Source organism: Diadema antillarum, unplaced genomic scaffold, assembly GCF_040938485.1.
Source record: "Diadema antillarum isolate AM-2024a unplaced genomic scaffold, OU_Dant_1.0 scf00000128, whole genome shotgun sequence".
NCBI lineage: Eukaryota > Metazoa > Echinodermata > Echinoidea > Diadematoida > Diadematidae > Diadema > Diadema antillarum.
This window is the reverse complement of record NW_027271017.1, coordinates 3,170,401-3,194,217: the sequence shown is the minus strand read 5'-3', so window position 1 is coordinate 3,194,217 and position 23,817 is coordinate 3,170,401. Positions and strand designations below refer to the sequence as shown.

Below are 23,817 nucleotides of genomic sequence, written 5' to 3'. Positions count from 1 at the left end.
CAATTATAATGTGAATACGTCGTGCAATTGAGAAAGGGCACAAACTGATGACATTGCTATAAAGTGTTATGAAAGCTGAAATAACAAAGGAGAAAGATTATAAGTACAAGAACAAAAACAAAACAAAATGAGAGCTAGGTGAAGACAAAAAAAAAATGACATGTAGTGTCTCAAGTTTACAGGCGTATGAATCAAATTTCATTACGAATTCAAAGTATGAGTGTAATCATGTGGAAATGAGGCTTTGGAAGCATGACGCTGGAAAGTGAAGCATGTGTACGCTTCTATCAAATTAATCGGCAACGCATTTACAGTGGAAAGTGTAAAAATAACGAGTAATGGGTTCTAGTCAGGCAAACTGTAATGATTGAGTGACATTTATGTGAGTCTGAGAAGATCTAATTATATCTTCTTGAAAATGTTGGTCAGGTGAGCAAAGAGCATGTAAGTACGTAAACTTTGCAAAGAGGATTTTTGTTTTAGAGGTGATCATGGATTGCGTAGGTTTTCTGAAATATATGAGTAAATAATCTGTCAGGCATAAGTAGGCAGAAACCTGATACATATGATAATGTGCCTAATTTTTTTTTTTTTTTTTTTTTTTAGACGTGTGATTTTGGACAATTCTCCCAGTGAATTATTTATTGTATTTCAGATGCAGCAAATTTAGAGGGATTACATTTTCTAAAAGTATTTTCATTATTTCTTAAAAGTATAAGTTCTGAAAACCGTTTTTTTTTTAATTGCGATGTATGAAAAACAGGATGGTATGATTTTGTTCACAATTTGTACACACACGCACACACACAACATAGACACACACAAACACACACATAAACTAAAAAAAAAATACCTTCTTGGAAAAGCAGTATATCATGTAATGTCATTTTCCATGATGGTTTTGTCCAGAATCAGTCCTTGGGGATGCACCAATTTTTTTTTTTTCAAAACAAAAGTGTAGGCCTATATAGGGCCTAGCTGTAATCTTTTAGCGAAGTGAATGATGTACAGCATCAACTCGGTCAAATTAAGTTTATGTTTCAATGACACGCTCAGGAACTGCTGATGTACAATAGATTTAAAAAGTAATGAGACTAATGGAGTGAAGACACAAATTCCTTGTGTGTTTCTAGCCAAACTTGCTTTCGAGCACGCTATCATCCGAAGTGAATAATTTTCGTAACTGATGACTTCTCGCGGAAATTTGCCTGATTTATCGGCCCCTCTTTAGCATAGTCCTAAACTGGCGTGATGGTTTTTGAATGTTTACCATTTAAACAAATTTGCCGGAATTCAAGTCCGACTTGTAGGAGGGGAAGACGAAACCCAAGGGAGAGTGGAAATCTACTACTATGGTGAATGGGGGACTGTCTGTGACAACTCTTGGGATATCCAAGACGCCAACGTGGTGTGTCGGATGCTGGGCTTTGAGGGTGCTTTAGATTATTCTTGCTGCGCCGAGTACGGCCAGGGATCTGGCCCGATTCTTCTCGAAAACGTCCACTGCAGAGGCACAGAGGGTAATCTGGCAGATTGCTACCAAAGAGGATACGGAGTGCATAACTGTTATCACTATGAAGACGCTGGTGTAAAGTGCATACCACATACAGGTAAATTCTTTTTATTAGACCCAACGCATTAATAATTCACCCAACAGATTATATGCTGAACATCTTGTAAATAAAAAAAAAAAAGACGCTTGACAGTTGCGCTGAGAAGCACAATAAGAAAACATTAAGAGTTTCGTGGTTTTAAAGCCTAAACGTATAACAGATTTAGAGAAAACTGAATGATTACTTGACGAGATCAATCTGATGAAATAAAAATCGTGTTTCAATATCACGATCAAGAGCTACTCATGTATAAAAACCGAATATAGAAGACGAATGCAGTTCGCGAATATACATGCTGGACAAATTCCTTTGTGGGGAATGTATGGAGGTGTTGCTTCTAGCTGAAAACCGTCTTTGAGGACGACCGAGGCTAAAGAAGATATGTATAACTGTGACCCTGCATCACAAAACCAACAGAAAGTCGCAAGACATGGATTTTTAGTTAAGGGCAGATTCTGAAAGAGCAAGATTCCAAGCTTTAAAATGACGTATAACTCAATTCAAAAGGACTCTCCTAACCTATTTATATACTGGAAAGAAAGCACACCTTCTGAAAAAGTGTGAACTGAGAAAAGAGGCTCTGAAGTACAGCGTCTATTCAAGCACTTAATCTTTACCAAGCCATGCTGGCTGCGCGATGAATGGGACAAAAAAAAATCAGGATGTCAACCACAATAGCAACAACAACGAAGGGATTATCAGATTAAAATGAAATTAAATGTGCATTATTAACATATTCTGTCCATAATTACTGCTAACTTTCAAGGCGGTCGCACTATCCTTTCAAAAGTTATTAGAGTTGAAAGTGAAGGGTGTGCAAAGAATTTTCAAGAAATGAAAAGTGACCTCTAAAGACATAACTAATCTCACTACTCTACGAAAATATACACCTTTCAATTCGTTTTATAACCCCAAACTTATAAATAATGTGGATTAAGAATAGCTCTTTCAGAAAAATATCAAAACTTAAGATTAACTTGGGTGACCGTTTTCATCTTTTTGGAGTCCTACCATAAAATCAAGGGGTGCGACTTTTTGTTCGTTTTGTGCTGCAATGTCACAGTATATTATATTATACTTCGTGACTAAATCTTCTTGCTATCATTGCGCCTCATTTGTACCCCCTCTTTTAGTTCTACCCAAGAGTTACAGAGTTTAAAAAGTACAGCCGTAGTCATAAATTTCATTATCTGTTCACAATTTAGATGAAAATGGCGGAACTAAAGTCCGTCTAATAGGAGGGGGAGACGACTCCCAAGGGAGAGTGGAAATCTACTACGATGGTCAATGGGGAACTGTCTGTGACGACTGGTGGGATATCGAAGACGCCAATGTGGTGTGTCGGATGCTGGGCTTTGAGGGCGCCTCAAATTATTCTTGCTGCGCCGAGTACGGTCAGGGATCTGGCCCGATTCTGCTGGACGACGTTGAATGCAACGGCACGGAGAGTAACCTGACAGATTGTCAACACAACGGATATGGAGTGCACGACTGCGGGCACCATGAAGACGCTGGCGTAGAGTGCATATCACAAACAGGTAAATGCGCATTCACGTATCCGCTGACCAATTAATGTATTAACGAATGAGATGCTTCAATAAAATTAACAAAAGCCTACTTCCTCACTGCATCGTTGCTGTAGGATGTGTTGATTGACAATGAGAAGAACAATGCGATGGCGTGTATTTGGGGTATTAGCTGTAGCCTGGAGGCAATGTGAATGGTAACTTTACGGGGTCAATCTGATCAAATTTAATTAGATTCATACGATTCATTGACACAATCAGTAACTACTCATGTAAACAGATTAAAGCAGGCGAATGTAATGAAAATTAACGACATCGCTTTACGTCAGTTGAATGCGTGTATTAACACATGCGCATTATGCAATAAAGACATTTTAGTGCTGGAATGACAAGGGTCAATAAAAAAAAGTAGGTGGTTGAGTTGAAGCAGAAATCATCCCTGCTCCACGAAGTATCTGTTTAAGTTATGTTGATGCTTTTATGATGTAAAGAACGAGGTAAAGTAAAGAGTATAGAGCTTTTAAAGCCAATTATCTAATGTACAGCTGCTGTCACTTTGCTGGAAACTAAACTGAAACTATTCGACATCATTCTGATCAAATGAAATTCTATGGCGCCCCTGTAAACTGTTCATGTAACACAGATCAAAGAAGGCAATATGGTATGGGAGAAAATATATATCCATTTGTATCGAGTCCATGAAGTATAGGTTTTCCCGCTCAATTTCATACTTTTGTCATTCAAGTTCCTATTCCGAGCATTCGATTTCCACTCTCGCAGCACTGAATCAGCAATCAAATTCAAAATCCTGTCATTCGAATTCACTATCCGAGCATTCAAATTCACTGTCGGAGCATTCAAATTCACTATCGGAACATTCAAATTCACTATCGGAGCATTCAAATTCACTGTCGGAGCATTCAAATTTAAGAAAGGAGCACACATTTCATCAATGAGCATTCAAATTCATGTCAAGCTGGCCGTGGAATCTCGTCGTTCATTCAAATTCGTGAATAGGCAACCATGTTCCAAATAACTGCATTCAATTTAAAATAAGTCTTGAAACCTAGTGAGTTTGGGGCCGTGTATGCGTGTGTTTTTCATTTGGCTTTGAATATATTGGGATTTCTGATGATTATTTTGCAGTAGAGGTCCACCTGTTCATTGACAATTTTTAACTCGTGCTTAGCGAAAAGGAATATACAGGCACATGTTCCTCGGATTGGACATAAAATGGAGGTCCCATGTGTGAGAGAGTCACAACTCATACACGTAAAAGATTCCACTTCATTTCTTCATCGCAAAGAGCCGGGTGTTTGTTTAAGTCTAACTGGATCCCATATGGAAGACCAGCTATTGCAGCTGAATATGGGTTATCCAGCCATCTTCTTAGATGGAAAACGAAACAAACAAACAAACAAACATTAGGCACTGTATAGGCCTACAGAGGAGATACGAGGGTTGACACCTTCGAGGAAAAAAAAAATAATTTCGACTATATTGAAACTGATACATGAACACTTTATACGTCTTGTTGTGTATTGCTATCTTATTGGTTTACTTTTGCGGGACTATGTGAGATCATTGTGTGTCAGTTTGTCTTTAAACTGATGAATTGTCATTATGTGGTTGGTGTTGGGGCGTTGTCAGCATGCAGTATTATCAAGAAATGTGATTAAATTGTTGTGTTGTTTGGATGCACTGCTGATTGGACCTTACAATTTGAAATTTATTGAGATGAAAAAACAAACAAAGAATACGTGAACAGAGAACAATGTAGAACCTGTAAACAATCATAATTACACTATATGCAAGCCTTCATTGGTTGTGTTGGCCCTCTTTCCTTTCTTCAAAAGTCTACTCCTTTTTCTTCGTTAAATTGATTGAACGAAGTATAATAGGAACTTGATTGTCTAAAAATGAAATTGAACGCTCCAAGCAAGCTCATGGGGACTATCACACGACTATCGTGTGAATTTGAATGCACGAGTAGGAAAGTCGGTGCTCGCATTTGGAAATTGAACGCCCAATCGTGAATTTAATTTGACGAAAACGAAATAGAATGCCCACAAGTGAAATTGATCGCTCGGATTCTGAATTTGAATGCCCGAATATTTTCGCGTGCCTGCGTTGTGTGAATTTGAATACACATTAATTACTTTGAATGGCAAAAGTATGAAATTGACTGGGAAAACCTATATAATTTCTTCATAAATGCATGTCTTTAATGCAACGTATGAATATATCTCATATTTGTTTATCTGTTTCTAAATGTCATGAGTAGTAGAAATTATGCCACAATCATATTCTGCCTTCATTAAAGCAGCCCCTAAAAAGAGTCATAGACTGAGCGCTATAGGTCTGTCTTTGTTTGTTTGTTTATTTTAGTAACTGATGCGTCCAATATAATGAAGGCCTTAATACGTCTCAATATTCATTACTATACCATAGGCTTATTTGCTTTAACAGCACTGCGGAAGGCATTTTTCTAACAATTATCTTACCATTTTGAAATTTGTTTAAAAAAAATATCATCTTTCTTCATTTCATGTCATTTCATTTCATTAGATTTATTCTTGGCAATGCTGCGATCCAAGGCAACGGTTCACCAGTTTATATGATCTGAAAAAAAAAAATAAACACCGTAAAAATACATCAGGTCAAATTACATATTTAACGTGTAATGAAATTTCTTTGAAAAAAGGGGTGTAGAGGACACTTGCCATCAATAAAACGAATTCAGGAGAAAATGGTTAACGTCATGGTTATGCTACATTTTTCTCATTGGAATTCATTTACAAGGCTTGTATAACAAGGCGCTTTCTTCTGTACGATCATTAGCATTCAAAGATTAATTTCACTGTCATTCTTTTTTTTTTTTTTGGGGGGGGGGGCAATCCCAAAGACAATATCATTATTCATCAAAAAAAAAAAAAGAAAAAAAAAAGAAAGGGCAATAGGTATGCCGATGAGTCAACTCAGGAAATAAATGGAATTTAGCTTTGAGTGTTTGTTGATGGAAAATGCATAGCAATGTGCACGTTACCGCATCAGCCAGCTATTGGAATGATCGAGAAAAAACAAAACAAAACAACCAAACTATCCATTGGAAATCCATGAGAAAATTGATATATTAAACATGATTCTTGTTGGTAATCTCAAAGAAAAATGTTCATCGGAGAGGATAAAAACAATGTACCAATATTAGTCAAAATTTGAAATGATTTTATCGTATGTTTAATTGCTTATCTATGGCAAACTATGTGAAAAGAAAGTAGTGCTCGAGTGACGACAATAGTGAGGGTTCAATACTTGATTGAATTGCACGTCAAGTCCGACTTTTATTAGGGAATGACAGCACACAGGGGTGTGTGTTTTGTCAACAAAATTGGTTTGTGAATTCAAGTTTGTTGAGTTCTTAAATGATTTGCTATGTATAGTAAATGGAAAGGATTTTTAGTGGGGTCAGAGACCTCTGACACTGTGTTCTGTGTTCATACACTCACACTGTGAAGCACTGTGGGGACACTATCGTGTTCTGTGCAGCATGGTGTCTTAAAAGAACAAATTATATCTCTTATTTTCTAAGCCTGCATGGTTGACTACATTCAGTAATGTCTGACAAAGGAGCTGGTTTGAGACATCATGTCTGTCCTTGTCTTTTTTTCACGTAGAAGCAACTGATTTAGTTACCATAACGGACGGACGTTATGAACCTACAACACTACCGCTCAACGGTAAGATATATCGGGATCATTTTCCAATTTCTTATAGCAAGTATAAAAGTTATGTTATTAACACTACAAAATACCCACTGTTTTGTAACAGGCGCTAAAGTATACAAACTGCAAGTGAAAAAAATAACTTTATTGATGATATGTTTTATACGTTGTCTTACAAATTCATAGGCACATTTTGTTTATGAGAGTGACTGATGTTATCTGTCTTACTTGACATCTTATTAAGAAGTAAAAAAAAATGACCGTTATGTATCGTAAAACTACGTTGATATCTTCCAGGGTCAAACAACATTGACTGTGACTTTGAATACGATACTTGTGGCTGGCAGCAATCATACTATGATGACTTTGACTGGTCTCGTAATAGTGGTAACACCTCGTCGTACCAGACCGGACCAAGCGGTGACCATACAACCGGCTGTAAGCTCTTACATTATTTATTGCCTTTTCGTACGTTTAACATTCTTTTCTTCTTTTTTTTTGCATAAACCTTACCATATCTGCATGGAAAAATGGTCCACTCTGAAACAACAACAACAACAACAACAACAACAACAACAACAACAACAGACAAACGCTGCAACAGTATCGTTGTCTTTTTCTTCTCTGTTCATTGCGCAGAAAGAAGAACAATAGTTTTAACGTATATGTACCCCCCCCCCCCAAAAAAAAAGCAATTTAAACTTCTTATTGATATCTCCCAATATGATTTAACCGTCTAAATGCTACCTCAGGGGCTTAGAATATAACGTCTTAGCTGTATTATGCAGAAAACTCCATTCAATTTGGTAATGTGATCACAGAGAATTGCGAATTGTTGTAAAGCATGTAATGGGTCAGATTCTTCCAAGTCAGGCACTTGGATATGCTCTAGGAACTGCTTTATGTGTGAACACAATGGACAGAACCTGGATGGAAGGATTTCTGACATTCTCTATAAAACGCCTTACTTCTCTTTGACGACTGGAGGAAATCGGAGGGGGTTTTCTGTAAGATGTGGGCAATAAGTTATAGTTTCACACCCTGGAATTGTGTTTGGATTGATTCACTGTTTGTAAAGTTATCATTGCAGACGGTCCCACCGTATTTTTTTTACTCCTACTTTTTTTTTTTTTGGGGGGGGGGGGGGGGAGGGAGGGATGTACGGTACATGAAAAGTAAATGATGGACAGACACTACCATACCCTGAAAGCTGTTGCTACAAATTTCTACTACCCACATGCGTGTATGCTATGATGTGTTAAGTGATAATAAAAAGCGTGTCAGCTCTCGACATTGGCCCAATTTAAGTCCAAAAGTTGATGTCGAGTCACAAAAATATAATGGTGGCCCGATCGATATTTTACAATCATAAACAATTCATGTACAATAGCAAGGTCATTTTACCGAATGTAGATGTAAACATGTCAGTAATATCTTCATTTTTGGATTAATGAACGATTGAAAAAAAACGAACTTATTTTATTATTTGAAAAACCAAGTTTCGGCATTACATTTTTTTTTTTTCGGATTTTGACAATCATTTGGAATATCGTACTATCGAAATAATAAGCTTTCGCAGAGGGGGCGCACCGGGCGCTCGCCCCCTCTTTATTTGTTATTGAAAAAGAAAAAGAAAAAGAATGTGAAATGAAACGCGGACGTAGCACAAGAAAAAGTATTGCTTGCGCCCCCTTTTTTCGGGATAACAGACTGTGAGCGTACATTCTGTTTTTACTTTGTTTGCTTATGTATTCATTTTAATTACACTGACTTCGCAGACGGATATTACATGTACATCGAGACGTCTTCTCCACGTTCTCCCGGGCAAGACGCACGCCTAACGAGCTCCTCCCAGTACCGTTACGGGCCCCATTGTCTGATATTCTGGTACCACATGCACGGCAGCACAATAAATTCACTGAATGTGTACTTGTCGGCATCAACGACACCAAGCTCAAATGACGTGTTATTCTCACTTACTGGAGCTAGAGGAAATGCGTGGTATGAAAAAGAGGTTAGTTTAATATGACACAGATGTTTTTCAAAACTCTGAGTGTGAATACATAAGATGTATGTGTGTTCATCGCACGAATTCGTGCATGGACGGATTATGGAAAATGTAAATGTTATGTTAAAAAAAAAAAAAAAAAACTAATTTAACAATAGCAGTCCACATTTTTTTTTGTTAACATCCGCTGTTTCATAGATTATAGCTATTCAGATTTTTCTAGTGAACATAATATGCCTGCGTGAAAATCTGTACGGTGAAAACCTATCTGGTCAGTTACTCTTTTCTTTTCTATTTGACTTTTTGACTACAGGATCCTGACAGGTCTTGTGTTTTGCATACTGGAATATTGGAAACTTGTGGGAATAGGTGCAATTTGCATTTCATATATAAAGTATAGAGAAATAATCATTGTCCTTTACGAATTGGGAGACATAATTCATTATAGGCTCTACAATTATGCATGCGTTAACCCATATGTGTGCGATATTATGACGAAATCGTGAGTCCGATACACTGTGAGAAAGAGTATTCAGTACCAGTTTATATCCGCCGTCAACATACACTCACCGCTAACATACACTGAACGATTACATAGATAATATCTTTTGCTTTTTCTGGCGACTTTAGATTGTTATAAGAAAAAACGTCACATCATATTTTTTTTTCTTTAAATCAGATTCCCATCGACAATTACACCCAGCCATTCTACATTACCATGGAAGGTGTACGTGGAAGTAGCTACCAAGGTGACATCGCCATAGACGACATTGTGCTTTCTGAGGGACTCTGCCCACGAGGTATAGATATGATTGTATTATACCAATGAAATGCAAAATGAGACAGCGTTTGTCGCCTATTTTTATATTAGAAACGCTGTATTGTCGCCATCAAGGTTGACCTAAATCTCAGAAGAATGTATGGAATTCTTAAAATGATATTGTCGCAGTGACCACTATATTCAGAAATAATTGGGAGATAAAAAGAAAGAAAAAAAAAACATTGAAGAAAACTTGAAAGGAGACATGGCAATCTAAAGAAACTATAAAAACGAAATGAGATTCCAATGATGAGTTGGAAAATAGTTGTTTTGAGCTGCGAGATAGTAAATGTCATTTCAATTGATAAATATAAAAGTCGTAATACACTTCTACGCGTTCGTCTACACGCACATTAGAAACGCTATATTTTAGCTATCAATGTTGGCCTAAATTCCAGAAGAATGCATGAAGTTCTTAAAATGATAATTTTACTGTCGCAGTGACATCTAAATTTCGAAATAATTGGGAGATTAAAAAACATTAAAGAAACCTTGGAAGGAAAACATGAGAATCTGAAAAAAACAACTAAAAAACGACAAATAAGATTCCCAACGATGAGTTGGAAAATGGTTGTTTTGAGCTGCAAGATAATAAATGTCATTTCAATTGATAAACACAAAAGTCGTGCTGCACTTGCCGTAAGATATACCTGTACGGTATTGATATGAAATGTTTTCGTTTGATTGCATTGGCATTTGTATCATCCCCGAGATTAATTCCCTGATGGTAACATGAACAGCGGGTTAACAATTACTATATTATACAAAAAAGAAGAAAAAACTGCTGGAAGAGCAACATTTATTTGTTGTTTCTATTGTACACATGTTTTTTTTTTCACTTCGTTTTCTCACTTTAGTATTGGTCGGTGTAGTTGCACAGTTATACTTCACTATACGCATGAAATTAACTTCATGTCAGTCGAAAGTCAAATCGCTATCATGTGCTTTCATATAATTTCCAGTTCAGTGTTAAGTCCAAAGTTATCCAATTATGTTTTATCCGAATTCGATAGAACAGAATGTCTACTTTCACTTTACATTTCAGCGAACTGCTGAACCAAAAAAAAAAAGAAAAGAAAAAAAAGAGCATTTTGACTAACGACAAATATTCAAAGTTATGGTATGTTATGTTGTCAAGAAGTTTATTTCTAATTCTGATTTCTGATTAGATACCACTAAATATCACTAAATATGCTAAAAGAAATATTAACTTTGCCCCAAAGTCGATGGCAGTCGATGTTGACGGAGCTGAAACAGAAGAACATAGGCCTAAATTCTTCCTCAATGCAGATGACTGAAACAAAGGGCAATGTACTGACGAGATCCTTGGTAAAATTGTTAAGTAGCTTTACATAGTTATCAATGGAGAAATCAATTGGCATATCAAATGGTGCTCAATCAAGGTAAATGATCAAGGCCCAACTTTGATTTCAGAGCCCAAAGTGCGACTTGTAGGAGGGGAAGACGACACCCAAGGGAGAGTGGAATTCTACTACGATGGTCAATGGGGGACTGTCTGTGACGACTGGTGGGACATCGAAGAGGCCAACGTGGTGTGTCGAATGCTGGGCTTTGAGGGTGCCTTACGTTATTCTTGCTGCGCCGAGTATGGCCAAGGATCTGGCCCGATTCTGCTGGACGATGTCCATTGTAATGGCACGGAGGGTAACTTGGCAGATTGCCAACACAGCGGATACGAAATGCACAACTGTTGGCATGGTGAAGACGCTGGTGTAGAGTGTATACCGACAGGTAAATGCTTGCCATTTTACAAGTCCTAGTTCCTGGACGTATTTATTTAGCAGTCTATTCTGGACAAATGTGTCATTTTGAATGAGAAGGGTCAACAAAACAGGGGAAAAAATGGTTGACCTGAGGCAGAAAAGAAACTACCTCCATAATCCGACGTTTTAATCAGGTAGATTCCTTGATGATCTATTCACCAAAGATCATAACTACTGTATCGTCTGGTAAAAAAACAACAACAACAAAAAACAAAACAAAAAAATACCAAAAAAAAAAACAAAAAAAAAACCTGAGTGGTAACTCTTGAGCATCAATTCGATAAAGTGATGCTCGAGTTCTGTGAATCAAGGTTACTAAGATTGAGATAAAGAATTCGAAAAGGATTGAAGCATCCACCCCCCACCGAAAAAAAAACAACTTTATGTGGAATCCATGAAGTAATCTGTATTAAGTGACGAAGTGTTCAAAAACGAATTGAATATCAGTAAGCCATATGCTAGTACTGCACAGTCGGACATGAACGGATTAGCTCCATACAGCCCCTGTCGATGTGACTAAGTTGTACGAACTTCGGGGACTGCTGTCCTGGCTATCATATCATTTTAATTTGTGTTTAACAGCGTACTGTGTTATGGAGCCGGATTGAGTTCACGAAAATAGATAATTTAAAACTGTATAACCTTCACATATTTCGCATCTATGAAACAGATGTGGGCTAAATGAAATTCAGTTAAGCCTACTTGTGTGAAATTTTTGTTTGCAAACATATAAAAGTACAAAAAAGGGGAAAAATAATGCCATTTGCAACTACCCATGCACATGATATGTACACTATTTATTTCCGACTAAAATCATCAAAAACACAATGTCGTTGCGTAAAAACGTTTGCATTCTTCTTCTGAAACAGCATAACATCTTATTCCGTGCTCTTTTTGTTTTTATTCTTTAACCACAGACACTCAGTTTCTAGTCTCTTACAAAATTGAATTACTTCTCTGATTTTTTTTTAAAAATCCATACGAGGGTGATATTCAGTTATGTCAAGAAAAGCGAGTGATTTGAGAAATTATATCTGTTCTTGTCTCTTTTCAAATAGCAGTAACTGATGTGGTTACCACAGCGGACCCTATTAATGGACCAACTACACCTTCGTTTAATGGTGAGGCATATTGCGTTCAGTATGGAAAGTTAACAAATATATGAATATCATCTTGATATCACTTGAACATCCTAACCAGCTAAATACCATCATCTTGTTATATGCAGTCAGGAAACCCAGAAAACTAGAAAAAAAAAAAACTCGTTATAGCTGATCTAAAGTTTTTTGTTTGTTTTCACAAATCGTTGCCAAGCTTTTTGTCAAGTCTTCCAAATCTTAATGCAAAAAAAAAAAAATGGGCATTTTTGCTCGATAAGGACATTCCTTTGCATATATATATATATATATATATATACAGGGCTCGACACTAACGGTGGCCCGGTGGCCCGGGGCCACCAAAAATGAAAGTCGGGCCACCAAATTTCAAAAAAGGGCAAAAATCGGGCCACCAAAATTTTTTGACAAGTATTTCAATAAATTCGTAACTTTTTGCGCTGGAAATTGGAAGTTAAATTTGTTTAAAGGATGGATGAAAAGGACTGAATGAGTGCCTGAGAGTGAGTGTTGCAAGTTTGTTGAAGTTGATGAGTAGATGAGTAGTATGAGTAGATATGTCTAACTTCTAATTCTTACTATCATAGTACGTAAATATTTGACTCATTAAAAAAAAAGGACTTTTAATGTTTTTCATTGTTTTTTTTTCGGGACACCAAATTCTCTCGGGCCACCAAAAATTTGAAATTTAGGATTTTGGTGGCCCCATGGGGCCACCAAGATGTGAATAATATGAAATTTGTATAGACCATATTACATTTATCAAAAACAAAAACAAAAAACAAAACAAAATATGCTTAAGACCCCAAGTAAGAATTGTCATAGCTTTCGTTTTTAAGATGTCTGCGGATTTGTCAAAAGAACTAAGGAAAAAACATCACAGCTTTGTAACTAGCCACTTTTTTTTTCCGATTAGTGGGCTCGATTTCATTCCCAGTTTGCAAGCCCTGTACATCTGCGAATATTCCTGCGGTATGACTCATACGATACTTTTTTTCCCAAAATTTGAATGGGAATAAGCTTCATTGTACTCTCTAAAAAAGATCGAGGGAAAATATTTACTCTTGAAGGAGCGAATACAAAAGAGAGTGAATTTAGAGTGAATTTGGAGTGAATTTGGAGTGAAAATGTTACCCTTCACTCGTTTAAGAGTGACCTCAGGGATCACTCCAATATCTTCGAGTGATCCCTAAGGTCACTCCAAAATGAGTAAAAATGAACATATTCACTCAAAATTCACTCCAATTTCACTCTAAATTCATTCTTTTTTGTACTCACTCCTTCAAGAGTGAATACTTCCACTAGATTTTTTAGAGAGTAGTTTTCGTTTTAAGATGGAGGCAGACACATTACCTCAGAACTACTAGGGCACAGCAACAAGGATTTGTATCTTCTTACTTCTCTTTGCTCTGAGTGACGTTAAATTAATGTATTCTTTTTTTCTCCCTCGTGGCTACAAATACCACCACGATAGCTTCGTGCCAGCAAAGTTGTTGTGTGGATCCCAGCTGGAGTTGCGAGGTATCCGTATCCTCAGGCTTCTGCTTCTGTGACGAGATATGTACAAGCTTGAGAGACTGCTGTCCTGACTATAACGACACATGTGTGAATGAAGTTAACACAGTGTATGAAGGTAGAACCATTAAAAAGATCATTCTTTACAAGGTCTTTACAATGATTATCATGAACATACGTTATAATTATCTTCAATTATAGAGCTTCTTATACAGAAACAAAACATGAATTAGTATATATTCTTAACTGGTTAATATCTTTTTAGAGATTCTTCTGTGTGCTGCTTCCGAGAATGATTTATCGTCTGTTTTTATTCTTTCATCATAAAAAAGTTTTTCGTTTATAATAATACATGACACTTATAATAAGTATGTCAACTTACTTCTAAATATTTTATACGGTTCGGTTTGTAAAGGAAATCACGGTGATTTAAAGTTGATAGCAAAAAAAAAAAAGCAATCTCTGTCTGTGGCTATAAAGGTTCCTGTCTATGTTTTGGTCTTAGGACAAAGATATTCCACAACTCAAGTGTGCAAGCAGATGAATTCTCAGTGTACACCATGATATATTAGTAGGAACTTTTATGTTTATAATCATTATCAGCAGGAACTTTTATGTCAATGTTTATGATTTGAAAGTAGCGTTCAGTATCCACCAACGGGACATCGAAAGACAAATTTCAATCTCGAAAATCTCGTTCATCGAAAAAGTACACAACGTTTACAAGCAGTCCATGTTTTCAAGTCAGAGGATCGTAGGTCTAAATACTTGTTGATAAAAACTCCATTGGCAAAAAAAAAAAAAAAAATAGTGCTTGATCGTGCAAATAGTTGTGGTCCTGCTTGACATGTTTTTAGGTCAAGTCTGACTTAAAAAATGAAAGTCGACACGTGAGGTAGTGTAGAATTTTACCATATACTTACAGATATCACTGCCATGGGTTCACGCTAACAAAACTGGTTTGTGGATTGGAGTTTGTTGTGTTGCTCGAGTATCCATGCCCTTGTTGATATGACTAGAATTGTAACAACCTGCTGGATGCTGTACCAAGCGTTTAAAGATACAAGTTTTTAGTCGTCTTTAGTTAGATAAAGTTTACTTCTCACGGTACTATCTTAACAGATCTTTCTTAATCTGCAAGGGTGATTACATTTAGTAATGTCTGTCAAAGTTACTGGTTTGAGACATCTTCCTGTCCCTGCCTTTTCTCACGTAGATATCACAACGGACACATCACCTATCAACGGTAAGATATTGTGTTGGGATCAATTTTAAGATAACATTGTTTCAATTTCGTTTCTTTTGTAACTTAAAACCAAGTATCCGGATACATACTGTCTTGTAACATGCAAAAATAAATTAAGCCTGAAAATGGAAGGTGCAAAAAACAAACAAACTTTGTCGTTGAATATACAGTAACTCATGAGGTCTTACATATTCATAGCTATTTGTCATCTGAGAGTGTTTGATATATCAATGTCAACTGCATATGTTAACATATTGAGTTAAAAAAAGGTTAAAAAAAATGACCGTTATCGCACTGCGCTTTTATCTCCCAGGGTCAAGCAGCATTGACTGTGACTTTGAATACGGTACCTGCGGCTGGCAGCAATCATATTATGATGACTTTGACTGGTCACGTAATAGAGGTGGTACCCCGTCGATAAACACTGGACCAAGCGGGGACCATACATCCGGCTGTAAGCGCTTGCAACATATATTGCCCTTTGTCAGGTTTTGCCCATCATTTATTATCATTTATTTGTTTGTCAGCTTTTTTTCAATACAACTTTAATAATGTAAGTACATGAATGCTGGCAGCTTTCTCGTAATCTTCATTTTTGTAGTCTGTTTCATCAAAGCTACCAACTCTCACGCATTCTGCGTGAGACTCAAGCATTTAGGGTCCGTCTCACGATCTCACGCATGGCGCCCATTATTCTCACGCATCGGGCGATGTCTGCAACTTGGGCCTATAATAATGAGCATAGCTCAAAGGATTAAAGTGATAGTTGCAATTGAAGGTATATATTTCCCTTTTGTCTTTCAAAATAAGTGAAAAATGTAGTCACTTAGGCCCTAAGTATGCACCTGATCGCACCATTAAGAGCTAAAAATTGAAAAAGTTCCCTATCGGGCCGTGGGGGGGGGGGGGGGGGGACCCCTCCCACACCCTCGCTCGCGCGCACATTCGCGCGCTGAGATGCCGAGTCATGAAAATCTCACTCATAGATTTTTTTTTGAACTTGGCATCCCTGTTTCATGCACTTGAATGATGAAAGAACATAGTTATAATTCACATACAAAAGAAATGACAAGTGATAATAGCGTGGACAGGTGGCCCTAATCTGATCGAGATTGATATCGGGCCACTCAATGAATGATATGGTGTCCGATGGATATTTTATTACTTAATGTACGATAGCACAATAAAGTCATGGAATCTTTCAATTAGTGCATATCTACTTTCGAATTAATGAATATTCACAAAACAAACCTCGTTTATACATTAGAACAAACGTACTTTGGGATTAGTGAGCCTTATCCCCTGAGCCTTATCACATTCCGGAGTTTAACAAAGCTTCGGATTGTGGAACCATTGGAATAATGAACCGTCCAAAAAGAGACCTGTCGGAGTAACGGACGTCAACCGAATACCTTGCTCTTACTTTGTTGTTTGTGTATTCATTTTTTGTTATATTGCTTTTCCTTGCAGACGGATATTACATGTACATCGAGACATCTTCTCCACGTTATTCCGGGCAAGACGCACGCCTAACCAGCCCCGCCCAGTATCATTACGGGCCTCAGTGTCTGACATTTTGGTATCATATGTACGGTAGCTCAATCAGATCACTGAATGTCTACAAGTCAGCATCAACGACACCAAGGTCAAGTGACGTCTTGTTCTCACTGACTGGAGCTAGAGGAAACGCTTGGTATGAAGCACGGGTACGTAATGACAGCGATATTACTCAGGACTTTGTATGTTATAGGGCCTATACGTTAATAAACTAATGGATGACAAAAGAAGAAGATATTTTATCAAGTTTCTATGTCAACACTATCGCAACCGTAAAATGATATCGAGAGACAAAGAGAGAAAACAAAATGGAGACCATAAATGTCCCACACAAACGTCATCGTAACTCGCTAACAATACAATATGAATTAGAATATATAATAGAATATATGAATATATACAAAAAATATATATTAAAATAGATATACATTGAAACAATTTAATAATTTTCGTAAAAAATAAAATACATTCCTTGTTTTATAATACTGTAGTCACTGTGATAGCCTGTGTGTTACAAACCTGTATAATCATCCCTCTTCTTTGAAATATTGACAATAGACTATAAATTACCTAATAGGTATTGTGTTACGTGCACGGAGATATTGCAAACTCGCGGGAAACATCATAAATCACTTTTCCTTTGTTGTAGAGAAGTAATGATAGTTCCGTAAAGGAGGTGAACAAGATTTAAAATCGTATCCTATAGCTGAAAGTCTGTGTGAGATGTTATGGCGAAATCGTGGCTACGTAACATATAAGAAAGAACGTGAAACGTCACTTTATGCGTGTGTTTTCTTCATTACCAGATCCCTATTGACAACTACACCCAGCCATTCTACATTACCATGGAAGGTGTACGTGGGAGTAGCTACCGAGGTGACGTCGCCATAGATGACATTGTGCTTTCTCGGGGATCCTGCCAACAAGGTATAAACTAGAAAGTATAATATGCCCACGAAAAAGGAAAGAAACAGAGCGTGCATATCAACAAGAAAGCTTTATTTCAGTCGTCGAGGCTGCAATGACTGCCAGAAGAATTTATTCAATTCAATTCAATTCAATATAAAATTTGTTTTATTCTTCAAAAAAAAAATCTATGTTTCACTTCCTTTGATAACAGAAAATAAGGTCAATAGAGCATTGTGAAATGAAACGACTGTATTAGAGGACCCTATAGTAGGTATACGTCGAAGTAAAAAAGAAACAGAAGTGATCGAAGTCAGGTACATGTATAACCTTGCTTAAAGTGCGAAAAATGGAGGGACCCGCTAAAAAGACAGAGCTTGTAAAATGTGGGGCCCTCTGGAAAAGAACATCCGTGGAAAGATGAATTGAAGTCTGGAAGCCCATTGAAAATTAGATTAACAGATGAATACACTTTCATAGACGCGAACGAACATAAAACAAGACTAGACAACAAAACAATTATTGAAAAAAAGGCTGTACGGGACAATACGGAATGGACAAGACTAACAGACAGATGACAAAATAGCAAACAAAAACGCACAAAGGAGACAGCGATCTTTGGCAGAAGCATGTCAAGAAAAACAGATGATAGTTGTGGAGAAAAAATAGTATTGTAACGCCTGAAAAAAAAAGACAAGGAAATAGAGGGAAGTGTAAACAGGAGTAACATCCGGAAATTCAACTCCTAGACGCTTTGGACAATAGCATAGATGTCAACAAACATAAGAAAAAAATAGAATTAATTCTTCGAAGAGGAGACAAAGTGAGTAAGTCAGTATGTAAGAAAGAATGCCAACTGGCTAGTTCAGTACTGTAGAGTCATACGATTGCAGTAAAAAGGAATTTAGTCTCCTCTTGAAAGAACATATTGATGATGCGTTTCTTATATCATGATTCAAAGAATTCCAATAATTTGGGCCTACATAAATAAGTGTGTTTTGAGCAAAGATCGTTCGGTAAATGAAATTCATTGGAACACCTGGTGGGACATTCGTGAAATGATTGATTTTTTAGGAACATAGGATCACAAATAGGTGGAAGCAAATTGTTGCCATACTTGTACATAAATTGCCCTACATTAAACAAAAAACAAATCTGTAATTTTTAAGAGCTTGCTAGAGGCAGACCACATATTTGTATGAGAACGTTCAGGGGAATAACAACGCGGAGAGCCTTTTTGCCATAGGCACACTCTTTCTAGTAAATTCTGATGCGTGTTGCCCCAAACGACGAATATAACATAAGTAATATTTTTTGTGGAATATAACATTTCAGTTTATTTATAACACCTGTATTACGCGAAATTATGTTGAAAACATTATCAACATGTGATTTCCAGGAAAGTTTGTCATCTACAATGACACCCAAGAATTTGATATGTGATACTCTATATATGAGAATCAGGTAAGACTACAGTTTTTGCTTAAACTGTCATTAGTATTGCTAGAAATAAAATATTTCGGTTTTTCTTTAGCATTCAGTAATACTGTAGCTTATTAGCTCTGACCAAGTTTGTCACTTTTTTCAGTTCAATATTAATTTTCTGAACGAAATAGTCAATATCATTATGGGCAAAAATATAACGGTATCATCTGCAAAATAAATAAAAGAGAGGTCATCAGATACGCGACATTCATATAAATGCAATAACGGCCTTCCCACGTATTCCATAATGCACTAACTTATAAAGTAAAATGTCATGATTGATGGTGTCGCGAAGGCCTTGGAGAAGTCCAAGAGAATGGTAAATGAGAGTGATTATCAATTGCATGTACCACTCTATCAACGAAATGTAAAAGAGCATGCGTAGTACTATGTTTCTCACGACAACCAAACTGAGAATCCGTGAAAACTTCAATGTACCTTCAAAAATTAATCATTCTCTTGTAAATATATATATATTTTTTTACCTTAGACAGCCAGTATAGTAATGAAATTGGGCGATAATTACTGACTACAAATTCATCGCCTTTGTTAAATAATGGGATTACTTTAGCCAATTTCATGTTATCAGGAAACACACCGTTAATAATTGGCAAATTAAATGTTTGAGCAAGTGGATCAGCAACCGAGGAAATAACACAATTATCAAAAATTTCAAATCTATCAGTTGATGTAAAAAATATTGATTCAGAGTTACACTGATTTAAAAATTCAGTTAATTTAATTTCTGTTGCAGGAATATTTTGAACATAATTTTCACCTATTTTTGAAAAATATGAACAAGAAATAAGAATGATAAAATGCTGTAAAAACAAACAAACTTAAGAACAGACGGGATATACAAGGAACAAACAAATGCATAATAACCAAATTGTATACGGGGGAGGCATACAAATTAACGCAAGTGTTAAATGACTAACTGTCTAAACTAAACCGAGATCACTTCCTAGTTCGCCCCCATTAGATCACCACTTCCACTTCAAAAAGAAAAATCAGAAACTAATGATTTAATGATTAAATGATTGAATGATTAGATACACGGCATTTTCATATAGTTTATGTATAAAAAATAGAATTGGAATACATGGTGAATATAAAACGAAAAAATACTGGCCCTTTTCCCCTGTCATAGTACGTATGTATATATGTATGCATGTTTGTATGGATGTATTATCATTATTATCATTTCGTTATTGTTGTATTATTTTCATTATCAAAAACAAACACTGTTTCAAAGAGACATCTGTCATCACGAGGAAAAGCTCTATCCCCTCCATTCACGAGCAAGTCCATGCAAACCATGTTCATAAAGAAATATAAACTGCCTATTTCCTTTTTATCACAAAGTTTCAAAATTGCACCAACTGCAGTGCGTCTATTGCTGTCATTTTTAAAGTTAAATCACTTGGCAAAAGAGAAATAACAACAGCAGCAGCAGCAGCAGCAAGACGGTGGCAGTACACCATAATTTAATCATTTTTTTATTGCTTTAAAGAAATGATATTTATTATGTAAAGGAGGATGATATTGAAGAGATTAGCGGATCCATTACATTGCAATACATCCATTACTTTGCAATTCGGAATTCAATCCCAACTGTTATGGTAAAGTGCTTTCTCCCCGACAATTAGTATCACGCAGTAATCAATTTTATTTGTATATTCTTGCCAGTCTCAAAGAAAATGGTTCATCCACAGAAAACACAGGACAATGTGTTAATTTATGGGTCATATTAGGAAACTGCTCAAATGCAGTTTTAAATGATTGTCGTTTATATATATAATCTCAGTCGTACTAGACCATAATTATTTCACTTTGAGACAGTCGTATTCTCTGCAGTCTCAAAGAAAACGGTTCATCCACGGGAACAAAGGACAATATGAGTCAACTTGTGGAAATGATTGTAACGCAACTTTAAATGCTTGTCGTTTAAGAAAAAAATAAGAATTATACAATATAACGGTTTCGTACTTAATTTGATTTTAGGTCAGGTCCGACTTGTTGGAGGGGAAGACGACACCCAAGGGAGAGTGGAAATCTACTACGATGGCCAATGGGGAACTGTATGTGATGACTGGTGGGATATCGAAGACGCCAACGTGGTGTGTCGGATGCTAGGCTTTGAGGGCGCCTCAAATTTTTCTTGTTGCGCCGAGTACGGCCAGGGATCAGGTCAAATTCTGCTAGACAATGTTCAATGCACTGGCACAGAGAGTAACTTGGCAGAGTGCCAACACAACGGATACAGAATACACAACTGCGGACACTATGAAGACGTTGGCGTGGAATGCATACCAATAGGTAAATGGTGGTATTTTATAAGTCCTAAGACATGCATTTATCAACTTTTTTTTTAACTTTTTTATCTAACAATTATGAATATGAATATATGTTGATGTGTATTTGATTATTTTGTACTGTTTTAATGTAAACATGATGACAAGAATAATTAATTAATATTTACGAAACAGTTTATCCTGAGGGAGATGTTGTCGTCAATACAAAAACAAAAAAACAAAACAAAAACCAAACCAAACCAAAACAAAACAAAACAGTACTCGAAATCTATTATAATGGTTCAAATTTTTGCATCTATCCCAAACTCACATTTTAAAACTATTTTGAAACACTAATGCTGTTTTGTTGGGTTTCATCTGCAAATGGTAAATAATGTCTTTTGAGTGCAACTAGTCGATTTACAATTTAATACAGATGGGGCTTCAATAATGAAATTCAATTAAGCGTATCCATGCGACTTTGTTATTTGCATACACATCAGAAAGTTTCAAAAAAGATAATGTCATATGTTATTAACTACCCATGCCCATAATTTCTCTTTATTTATTTAAGACCAAAATCATTAAAAACATAATGTCGTCTCGTCAAAACTTTTGCATTCTTCTTCCTAAACAGTAAAACCCCAATTCTTTTATCTTTTTGCTTTTATACTTTGACCATATTATCCCGTTTGTACCCTGCTGTAGAATAAAATTATTTCTATGATATTTTTCAATCCCTACGAGGGTGATGAGATGTCAGAAAAAGCGAGTGATTTGAGAAATCATATCTGTTTTTGTCTCTTTTCAAATAGCAGTCACTGATGTGGTTACCACTGTAACAGCGGATCCAATTAATGGACCAACAACACCTTCGCTTCATGGTAATATATATTGCGATCAGCATAGATGGATTTTAAACAAACACATGAATATGAATATCGTCATATGAACGTCCTTACCAACTGAACGCCATCTGTTTATAGTTAGGAAGCACAGAAACTATATAGAAAGGGAATGAAAACCTTCTTGTCGCTGATATGTTTTGTTGTCTTCAAAAAATGAAAGTCACGCTTTTTTATTGAAAGTGTTATGTCTAGTCTTCAAGAATCTTGATGCAAAAAACCTTTTTGTTTTCTTAATAAGGATATGTTTTTGCATATGATATTGAAAACTATAATCCTATTTTTATCCTACGCCAGCGATGGATATGATATAGTCCATATAACGTTAAAAAACAAACAAAAAATCTTCAATTTACAGATGAAAATTATCACAACTTCTGTTTTTGTCAGAAGAACAAGGGACAAATCATTACAACTTTGTAACTAGCTACCTTTTCTTTCCAATTAGTGGGCTCGATTTCATTCCCAGTTTTCCATGCCTATACATCCGCAAATATTCCTGAGGTGTGACTCATACGGAGATCTTTTTTTGTTTGTTTTGAAATTCAAATACGAATAAGCTTCATTGTAGTTTTTGTTTTAAGATGAAAGCAGACACATCGCCCCAACACTACACAGAACAACAGCATGGATATGTATCTTGGTACTTCTCTTTGGCAACAGTGAATTAGATACATGCTTTTCTTTTTCTTCTCCATTGTGGCCACAAATATCATCACAATAGGTTCATGCCAAGAGAGTTGTTGTGTGGATCCCAGCTTGAGTTGCTACGTATCCTCAGGATTCTGCTACTGTGACGAGATTTGTACAAGCTTGAGAGACTGCTGTACTGACTATAACGATGTATGTGAGAATGCAACTTCTACGGTGTATGAAGGTAGGTGAAGTTGAAAAAAAAAAACATTTTCCAGTGGTCTTTTCAATTATGAACATGATTTCTTCACTAATATCCCTTCTTGGAAACAAAACAGATCACCGAGTGTAGCATGTCACAGAAGAGGCTGAAGGAAATTCAACTAGGTCACGTAGTTATTTTTTATGAAGCGAATATTGAAGGGATCGTTTCATAATTATAGTTCTGGTTGAAACTTTACTTCAGGTTTCTGTCATTTATCGGTGAGATGATGAGGAACCTCATAAAATATATGAAAGAACATGTAATTTCAAGATGAATTCAACGTTTATTTGAATAAAATCAGATTTGAAATTGCTGAGATATCCAAAAAGAGCGATCCTAATAAATGGTGGGACCTTCTTTTTATTACGATCGCTTTATTTTATTTTGTTTTTGGATGTTTCGGCCATTCAACAACCGATTTCC

The 23,817-nt window shown here is 36.3% G+C and overlaps 1 protein-coding gene across 1 annotated transcript in view; it reads left to right on the top strand.

Annotated features, from left to right (window-relative positions):
* Positions 1–23,817, top strand: part of LOC139720484 (scavenger receptor cysteine-rich domain-containing protein DMBT1-like) — a 101,540-nt gene that overhangs the window by 30,338 nt on the left and 47,385 nt on the right. Inside the window, exons 15-18 of the mRNA XM_071631838.1 lie at positions 1,299–1,610; positions 2,819–3,151; positions 11,133–11,441; positions 21,302–21,616. Of these exons, the coding sequence (XP_071487939.1) occupies positions 1,299–1,610; positions 2,819–3,151; positions 11,133–11,441; positions 21,302–21,616 (1,269 nt within the window). The remainder of the gene's footprint in view (positions 1–1,298; positions 1,611–2,818; positions 3,152–11,132; positions 11,442–21,301; positions 21,617–23,817) is intronic.